We start from the raw sequence: 10,226 nt of genomic DNA, 5'->3' as shown, positions 1-10,226 counted from the left end.
CCGGAAACCCCAGCACTCTGAGTGATAAGGGCAAATAACTGCAAGAAAAAGATTTATAGAAGTGTGGAACGGAAGTGTTGAGTCTGTTTAAAGAGAGTATTTAGTTAAAAGTTTCTTCTGAATAAACTGATGACCTCTAATTCACTTTTGTTGAAGTTTCTTTTAAATACTTCTTCTATTTTGCAAGAGCTATATATAACTTTTCTAGCTTTTTGAACTGCTAACAAGTGTGAAAGCTGACTTGCAACCCAATCTTGTATAATATCTTTACTGCTATGACTTTCTTACCCTGCCTTCAATAGGAATACAGATCTCTACATAGAAGTAATTAATTCTCTTCAATAAAGGAATTAATTCTCTTTAATGCTTTTATTGTGCTGCAATAGCAAGATGAGCATGTGTACAGGGCATTCACTGACCTGCACACCACATCATTGCTATGTAGCATCATTTACTTTGGTATGTCAGTATCAAAACACTTGCACCATTTTGGGGGACAGATCAATAGACTAATGGTGCTCTCACTTACAGCAGCAACCCTGCTGACAGTTCTGTCCGTTACTGTTTTACAGGTGGTCTTGGGATTTTACAGCTCATTGATTACTCTTCATTCCACCATTGCTCTGACAACCTAGTAGAAAAGTCTTTTCTTGTCTTCAGTTGAATGAATTGCATTTTATTGTCTTTTACCTTCTGGAACATGAGCAGTGGGAGAGAGAGATGATATCTGCTGTGCACAGCTTCCCCTTGGTGTCAGTCCATCTGCCAGGGAAGACATTTTGGGATGTGCTGAGTTGGTCCTACAGTCAACCTCACCTCCTCTTAAATCAAGTTTTTTATCTGCTCACCTGTTAGTACTCCTCTTGTTAGGTCCGAGGTCTTGTTGGTTACCTTGTATTAATGTTTTTGTAGGAAACTTTTGGACACTGAAGATGAACTCTCTGACATCCAGTCAGATTCGGTCCCGCTGGAAGTGCGGGACTGGTTAGCTTCTACATTCACGAGAGAAATGGGAATAGTGAAGAGGAGACCCGAGGAAAAGCCCAAATTCCGAAGCATTGTGCATGCTGTACAGGCTGGGATTTTTGTAGAAAGGTGAGAGCTTTGTTTTCTTGTTACAGCAAGCACTGCATTTCACCACAGTGTCTGCCATCCTTTAAATGGTGGGATGAACATGGGGCAAATCCTTGAGCCAGAATTTATGCTTCATTTTCTGCCACCACTCCATTTTTCTATACAGAATTCCAGATGAAACCTCTAATTTGTAAAATTTCTTAAGCCTTGGAAAATTCTGGGGATGAACTCAATGTCTTTCTAACTTCTACACTAAATCGTACCAAAGACTGTTCTAATACTGAAGAGTAATATACTTGCAAAGGGGTTTGTCTCATAACTTCATAAAAGATTACATAAACCTTTGGGGTCAGACCCTTAAATAGATTCATGTTACTTCACAAGCTCTGAAAGCAAAAATAAAAAAAGATAAATTGTACCAGTATGTTTTTAAAAAAGTGTTATTTCTTAATATCTTATTTGTTCTTTTAGGATGTACCGGAAAACTTCAAGCATGGTTGGTTTGGCTTATCCAGCAGAAGTGATAGTCACATTTAAGGTGAAAGAAGTTTAATCATTGTGCAAGTTTAATCATGTATTTGCACTTATGTTTCATGACTTTTAGGGTCAAATTAACATTTTTCTACTGAACGTACCCTAGCCATAGTTAGTACTACAGAACTGAGCACAAAGTACAGAGAAATGAATAGTTAAAAATTCAGAAATAACATATGATTCTGATTAATTCTGACTTCATTCAGATCCTATTAGAGTGATAGAAAGAAATTTGTATAGAAGTTCTTATAGAAGAGTGAAACAGTTTTATCAGCTCCCAATGGTATCATAATCAGTGTCTCAGACAGCAGCATTTGTTTCCTTTTTAGGCAAGAAAAAGGAGATAGTATTGGGACAGAGCTAACAAAGGAAGCTGAAGCTTATGGAACAAGTACAGTATTTGCTTTATATTTAAAGTATTACTCTAGTTCAGCCAAAAGATGATCTTTTATAGTAAGCTGAGCTCCTATGTCTATGAGTGCAATTACAAACTGAGATTTCTTGAGAATTAAGTACCTCCACTTTTACCCTGAAAGCCAAACAGTTATATTATTCTCAAATTGCTTTATGTTTAATGACATCAGTGTTAATGACATTGCATAATAGGCTATTTGAAGGGTGGTATTCAGAGTAGCTCCATGAGGTTGTATAGACAATTTGTACTGACAAAGTTAAACTTGGATGTTTGATTCAAAGCATGCAAATGGCCTTGGTCATGTTGCAAGGCTTGTATTCATAACTGACACAATTGTTTTCATCATCAATATTATAGTAGCCATTTATGTGTTATCTTCATTAGGAATTTGAAAGAGTTGGGTAATAATACCACCAAACTCTCCCTCTTCCCTCTAGATACTAGCCAAATGGATGGAAATGTAATTTTTTTTTTGTTTTTTGTTGTTTTCCTTTTCCCTCATCTCCAGGATGTTGATAAGTGGTCTTTTGACGTATTTGCTCTTAATGAAGCAAGTGGAGAGCACAGTCTGAAATTCATGATGTACGAGCTGTTAACCCGATATGACCTTTTGAGCCGTTTCAAGGTCAGGAACTAAACACAAATAAAAATATGGATGCAAAAATACATGTATCAAGTTTAAAATACAAAAAAGCATTGAAATGTTTTTTAATGTACAATGCAGTGTAGAATTTCAAAGAATATGGCAAATTAAATATTGTGAGATGCCAATGGTTCTACCAAATGAAACTTCACCCAGAACATGCAAATTTTTTTGCAACCCAAAAAATGGAAAGCTATGTAGACCCTTGTCATGTCATTTGTGTTACATAAATAGATTATGTATACAGACTATTTACTCAGCAGGTCTGAACCAGTGTCCCACCTTTATAGACCAAAAATTACTAAAAAGGAAGAAAACTGTAGTTAGTCCTAAATACTTTTCACATGGTCTGGATCATGCTGTGTTGATCACCGGGGGGTTCAGCTGAACCTTCCTCTCCTGAACAACCTGGGGGGGATATATAAAGAGAAAAATTGCTTTCCCGAGGTGTTTGTAGGGTTTTTTTAATACAATTTGGAGTCCTTATGGCCATCTTTGAAAGGCTGAGATAAAAAAATGAATCAAAATGATAAATTTATTGTGATAGTACCGAATGAAAGTTTTCTTATAGTTTCAAAATCACTACAAAAACTCTGTCTTCCTCTTAAAGAGAATGTCTCATTTTGAAGTTTCTTGAATATTTTAATTTTAGGCTGGCAACCCATCTTTTCCCAACAGGCTTCATTTGCTTTAAGTCAGAACCACACCAGGACCACCATTATAACACAGACATGAAGTACAAAATGCTACTGGCAGAGTGGGTTTAAGCCCATTCTCAGTCCCATTGTTGATGTTTCAGGGTTTTTAAATAAAGAAAAAATTATTAAGGGATGTGTCATTTCATTAAATGGGTGAGGTGGTTTATCCCCAGGCAGCAAATAAGCACCACACTGCCACTCACTTGCTCACTCCTCTCCCCAGAAGCATGGGGGAAAGAGAATTGGAGGCGTAAAAGTGAGAAAACTTGTGGGTTGAGATATGTACAGTTTAATAATGATGGTGATAATAATAATATAGAAAATTAATATTTAAGAGAGAAATCAAACCCAAGAAGAAAGGCTGCAAGTGAAAGCAGTTGCTCAGCAGCAGCTGAGTGCTCCCCAGGCAGTCCCCAGGCAGCAGTGCCCAGCCAGGCTCCCCCAGCTGGAGGTTGCAGACCATGAGGCTGTGTGGAGCATTGTCCCCTGGGTCAGCAGGGCCAGCTGTCCCAGCTGTGTCCCTTCCTACCTTCTTGTGCACCCCAGACTTCCCAGTGGTGGGGTGGGATAGGGAGCAGAAAAGGCCTTGACTCTGCAGTCACTGCTCAGCAGAAACTAAAACATCCTGGAGTTATCAGCTCTGTTCACAGCACAAATCCAAAACATTGACCCATATCAGCTACTATGAAGGAAATTAACTCTATCCCTGCCAAAACCAGCACAGTGCAAAAATAAGTGGGACCAGATAGTACCTGTACTTCACACATTGTCTGGAGGAAGGAACTTTGTACTATGACATTAGAGCAAACCTTGTCTCAGGCAAGGTAAAAGCAGTGAAGAAAAGGAGATAATCCCATTGTTAGACTCCTCTGTGTCATACCTGTGTTATACATGCAACCTCTGCATCCCTGGTGCAGACAGACATGCCTTGAAAACCTTTTGGTTAATAGCTCTGCAGGGTCCTGTGCATGGTGTATGAAGAGATGAGCTATATTTTAGCAACATCTACAGAATTTGTGTGGAGACTCACTGGTTCATGTGTGATATCAGACCTTTACATTTTAAACTTTTCTTTTATTGTTTGCCCAGTAGATCCCAAGGTATATTATTTGTGATTCATTTATGGCATGCTTGACTTTGCAGGTGTTACAGGAAAAAACCAATTATTTTAATGTTTTCTTGTCTGTAGATCCCTGTTCCAAATCTTATTTCTTTTGCTGAAGCTCTTGAAGTTGGTTACAGCAAATACAAAAATCCCTATCACAATTTGATCCATGCAGCTGATGTTACTCAAACTGTGCATTACATAATGATTCACACTGGCATCATGGTAAGATGTATTGTGAAATTCAATTTCTTTTCTCAGACTCTGCTGCTTTGAATAAATGTGTACGTGTTTCTTTTCTAATGGAAAAAGCTCAGCTGAAAATTTTGCAGAGAGAGATTCAAGAACTGCTGTTCAGGCTGTGAACTTTATTTTGTTTTAACAGTTCTTCCAGGCTAAACTTCTCTTAATGCAGAGGGGAAAAGGAAGAAAAAAAATAATCCTTAAATCCTTTTTGCTTTTCATTGCCTGGATTTAGGTATTTTATATCATATTTAATGAGATAGATTTGCAGGAGTGGGCAGGTGAGAATTTTTTACTTTCACATCAGAGCATGGGAGGTGTGATCAAGCAAGGAAGCTTTAGTATATGCAGAGGTCCTGGCTGTTGAAAAATGTACTGAATCAGTGCAGGCTTAGAAATATATCATCCCCTGAATCAGTGCAGGCTTAGAATTATATCATCATGGAATGGCTTGGGTTGGAAGGGACCTTAAAGACAACTCAGTTCCAACCACCCTGCCATAGGCAAGGACACCTTCCTCCAGACCAGGCTGCTCAAGGCCCCATCCAGCCTGGCCTTAAACTCTGAAACTGCTTTTTGTTTCAGTTTTCAACCTTCTTTAGCACTGCTCTTGCATATTCTATGTGCCTATAGTAGGCATGCTATTGCATTTGCCTTGAAACAATCACAATATTTTAAATTATTTATTTGGAACTGAAATGAATCTGTGCAAGCATTTTTATTTCTTGACACTTAAATTAAATACCAGCAGTGGAATTCTCCTCACTATCAGCTTGCTAGGCAAAAGTAAATACTGACTGAAAGAAAATGGGGATTGCTGGCAATGGCTTTTTGATAATTTGTGTTCACTGTGAATGCAGTTGTTTAAAAAAAACCCAGCAAATCAAAAACCAAACAGCAAATGAAACAGCTGGGAAGAAATAGTGTCTGATTTCTGTTTGCAGAGCTGTGAAACAATTCCAGAAGACTTTGGATAGAAAAAATGTTGAACTGACTCTGGATGGTTTTGCTGCTATATATGACAATATGTACGACAATAAATGACAATCAATCATTTATGTTAAGCCTTTTCTACTTAAAATGCCCTTGGCTTCAGGGTGGGCAAGGAAAGGTCCCCAGGCATTGCACATTTTAATTCTACTTTTTGAAGGAAGTATTTTGCTTGTAAGTGTTTAAAGCTATATTTTAGCTCTACTACTACTTCTTAACTGAAGCCTGGAGTCTTCACCAGCCAAGATTCCTTTTTAGATTGAGAAGTTTTCTTGGGAAAGCACTTCCATATCAGACTGAAGCAGAGGCTAGACAGCTCTTGCCAAGAGGAGTTCAAACCAAAGTTGTTATACGCAATATTCACCTATCAAAATAATATCATAGTAAAAGAAAATTCTTGAAGATATTAGATTAATTGCAAGAGTTAAGTGATGTGAGCCATGTCTTTGTTGCAGGTATATACCTGCATGTTTTATTATATAAACATCCCTCTGGCCCACTGTATCTGCTCCTCTGCCCTTCAAAAAACCAATAACATTCAGATTTTTCTTGTGGTGCCAGGACAAATTTCCAACTTCCAGAACTGTCCTAGTAATTTTGGGACGTTTAGCCATTGCTTAAACCACTTTGAAAGACACTTTGTGTGTCTCTGAACACTGAAGAAAGAAATCTGTTTCATATTTGAATATCTGCTATTTCACTGCATGCACATGAGTGTGAGAAAGGCCCTTCCATCCTTATTAGCATCTTAACCTTCTAACTGCCCTAGATGTGATTTGGAAAATGATTTTCAAAATAGTTTTGACTTTACTTCTTAGTGTTGCAACACTGCTGCAAAATATTTCTATAAAATTAGTCCAGGTTTAATTCACATTGTAACTGCTAAATTAAGATATTGAACTGTGATATTTCTCTGTCTATGGCAGGGGGAATTGGAATTGGATTATCTTTAAGGTCCCTTCTAACCCCAACCATTCTATGATTCTATGGTGCTGTGATACTGGAAAGTTCTTGGAAAGAAATTAAACTAGGACACCACTTAGTCAAGAGTGCCTTCAAACAGATGTACTTGCCAGGCAGAAGGAACATTTATGGAAATCAGTGTTTGAAAGAGGGCCTAGTGATTCTGCAGCTTGCAAAGTATTTCTGTCCCAAATGTCACTTGCAATTTGAGAAAGCATCAGTATCATGAAAATGTTCTATTTAACTTGCTGGATTTTTTTTCCTGTTTCCTAGTTAACCCTCCAGTACTCAATAACAATTTGGAGTTTGCTTCTCAAGCCAACAGTTTTCAGACATATTCATTGTAATCCTTTTTTTAAACTCTGCTCTATTTCTAATACCTGGATTAGAGTAAATATGATGCAATTCTAGATCAAATTCCTGGGGTTTTTCATTTGTTTGGTTTGGTTTTTTTTTCCAGATTGGGTTGCAATGTAAGGTTTTTCTGCTTTCATTTTCTCTTAAGGACCTGATACTAACTCCAAATCTTGCAGAGTTGCTATCTTCCTTGTTTATTTCTGAAACACATACTGAAGCAAATGTTTCCAAAAGCTGGGATTTAGGAAAGCTTTTGCATGATTCCTGTTGTTGAGGTCATATGTTTTGTACCTTTTACAGGAAGCTGGAAAACAGCCGTATTTCCACATTTGCCAAAAAAAATCTGGCTAATCAGAGCTTGTGCTTCTCCACAAGTCCCTAGAGAGATTCTGGTGAAGAACAAGACATTTTCATAGCTGCTGTTAAAGAAATAAAATAATCATTATATTTTTCAAAATTTGCTGTCTATCTAAAGAAAGAAGATTCAGCCACCTCAGATCAATGTGTTAGAATGTTAAGTATCACAGATGGCAGACAGTCTATTAACCTTCCCAAGAGACTAAATCCCAGATGATGCAACTGAAATGTATAAGTCAAGCTTGCATTCATGAAGTTTTCATCTTTATAAAGGTTTAAGAATCCAAGTCCCAGGGAATACATCTTGTAAAGAACTTTTGAGTCATCGATCATCTTCCCACCATCCCTTTTCTCCTCCCACGTACCTGTATTGCTCAAAGTAAAGGAAAAAATGTCTTTACTGCCAATAAGTGCATTGTGAGACTCCATTTCTTGCTCAATTTTTAATCCATCACTGTAAAAAAAAAAGTTTCAAACAGAACTCATAAGTTGAGATATATCTATTTACATATAAGCAATATATAATACTTCCATAGAAGGCATAATTTATATTATCTATGACACACACAAGACAGTATCTTTCAGGAGGGAAGCGTGTTTCAGCTCTTCTCAGTCTTGCAGACCCCCAGATACTTGTTTTTCCCTCTCCTTTCAAAAAACACTTATTAATTGTCTCTGTAAGAGTATTTTTCTACTTCCTTAGAAATCCTTTAGCTAAAGCAGTTCTCTGATTTGATTACTAATCTCAATTTTGACTTATAGTCAAAAGTGTGTGTAGAATACTTGCTCCTCTTTCTTACTGTCTGAAGTCTCTGTGTAGCCCATAGATATTGTCTGTGAGGAATGTTCTTCTGCTTATGAATGCATTGTCTAGCAACTGTTTTATTTGCTACAAAAGCTGACCTTTGAAAAGGCATCTTAAAGAAAAGTTTATGTTTAGCTTTCATTACACTTTCTGTGTTTCTGTTCTATTTGGTATGTTGAAAACATTGTGAGAGCTAGGACTGGTCATGGCCTGGTTTCTTGTGACACACAATATGATGAAGGTCATTGTTTCTGTTTTTAGAACTGCTTACAGTACATTCTCATTCCTCTGTCTGTGACCTTTCCAAACCTATACTGCTTCACCAACAGCCAGTACTTGTTCCTCAGCAGCACTATTGTGTCACTGAATGACCTATTTAATTATTCTTTCATTGCTAATGAATCTTGACTCTTTCCTTTCTTCTTTGAAAGAACAACTACTATTGGCAACTTTTACTGCATCTGGCAACTTATGCATTTCATATCCATTCAAACACACACATGCACATTCATATGTGCTTATTGGGGTGCCTGAAGTTGAGATCATTCTTTGATCCTTTGGTACAGAAGCTTATTTGTACACCAACACCATCTGAAATATGTGTGGAAATGCTTGACTAGCATTTGACTTAATCAGTCCTATGACTGTGGGGTTAATTATCATATGATTTTTCTGCCCCCATCTTTAGATAGAATGTTTTCTCCTCAAGGACTTTTTGTCATTCAAGAAATAGAACTTGAAAGAAGATAACAGAGGTTATTTTACAAACTGTGCAATACAAAACAGCCTCATTTAGCAAGAGTTATAAAAGGGCTCAAAACTCCAGAGTCTGCATTATTTTGTGTACATGACCTACATTACCTTTTGTTCTGTGTAACTGTATACTAGCCTTCTGCACTTTTTTTTTTGTTTGTTTGTGGTTTTTTTTTTGTTTTGTTTTTTGGGTTTTTTTGATCAGTACATAGTACAATAAAATTTAGAACAGAAAAATTTCCCATGGGCCTAATTTTAGTGCTATGTACACTGGTAAAATATATATATATAATGCTAATTTTGTACCTTCAACTTATAATTAACTCTATATATACTTTACTAAAAGACAAATTATAACCTAAACTTCATATAAGGCTATTTTAGATTAATGCACTGTAATTTGGCAAGTGCCACAAGTGAGCTAACAGAGTAGATACTCAAGGAGTCGCAAAGTGAACTGTGTAATTCTTTTGATAACTTCTTATATTTTTAGCTGCCAATATTTGCTTTGCTAGTGACCATTAGGATGTTAACTTGGTCTCAGAGAAATCATAAATACAAGGACTTATTTTATCATATAATACTGAAGTGTTATGGGTATATAGTTATCTGGAGTAAGAGGAAAGTTTATTTAGGTTGAAGACAATGCATTGAAGGTAAAACATTTCAGTACTGTAGGGCTTAATCTGAGTCAGGTTATTATCAAAAGTGTGACTCTGATTTGTTTTTCATTTACCAGCACTGGCTCACAGAACTGGAAATTTTAGCAATGATCTTTGCAGCTGCCGTCCATGACTATGAACATACTGGGACCACAAACAATTTTCATATTCAGACAAGGTAAGTGATGCAGTCTCCTAAGAATTATATCTGGAGTTTGCAGTTCATTCAGTTCATTGCTGACCTGTTTCATAACTCTTTCTAATAAAGCCAGGAAGCAGCCAGGTCAGTCTTGGTTTTACAAATTGCTTCATCAACTTCTGTCCAGTTAATGGGATCAGTCATGGTCAAAAACTGTGGAAAAGTAATAAGATAGCTCCATAATGTCTGAAATAATTCCATTTTAGAGCTGATATGTCAAGAGGAAGTTTGAAAATGTTCAGAACATGCAGAATATGGACTTGAAAACTGTTCACCCCCTATTGTTCACTAAAATTCTGATACTACTGACTCAAAAACTTCTTCTACTGTATCCCCATGAAAATGCCTTGTCACTTAGAGCAATGTGCTTACATTTTGGTTCACTTTGTGTACTAAACTTAGAGGACCCGGTGCAGAGGGAGAAACTT

At 36.9% G+C, this 10,226-nt stretch overlaps 1 protein-coding gene across 1 annotated transcript in view; it reads left to right on the top strand.

Annotated features, from left to right (window-relative positions):
* Positions 1 to 994: 994 nt before the first annotated feature.
* Positions 995 to 10,226, top strand: part of PDE1A (phosphodiesterase 1A) — a 39,595-nt gene continuing 30,363 nt past the window's right edge. The window contains exons 1-5 of the mRNA XM_084209339.1: positions 995 to 1,095; positions 1,546 to 1,612; positions 2,532 to 2,648; positions 4,554 to 4,694; positions 9,677 to 9,777. Coding sequence (XP_084065465.1) covers positions 1,010 to 1,095; positions 1,546 to 1,612; positions 2,532 to 2,648; positions 4,554 to 4,694; positions 9,677 to 9,777 — 512 coding nt within the window. The 5' untranslated portion in view covers positions 995 to 1,009. The remainder of the gene's footprint in view (positions 1,096 to 1,545; positions 1,613 to 2,531; positions 2,649 to 4,553; positions 4,695 to 9,676; positions 9,778 to 10,226) is intronic.

This window comes from Fringilla coelebs (assembly GCF_963513975.1).
Source record: "Fringilla coelebs genome assembly, chromosome: 7".
Classification (NCBI taxonomy): Eukaryota; Metazoa; Chordata; class Aves; order Passeriformes; family Fringillidae; genus Fringilla; species Fringilla coelebs.
This window is presented reverse-complemented; position numbering and strand designations above follow the sequence as displayed.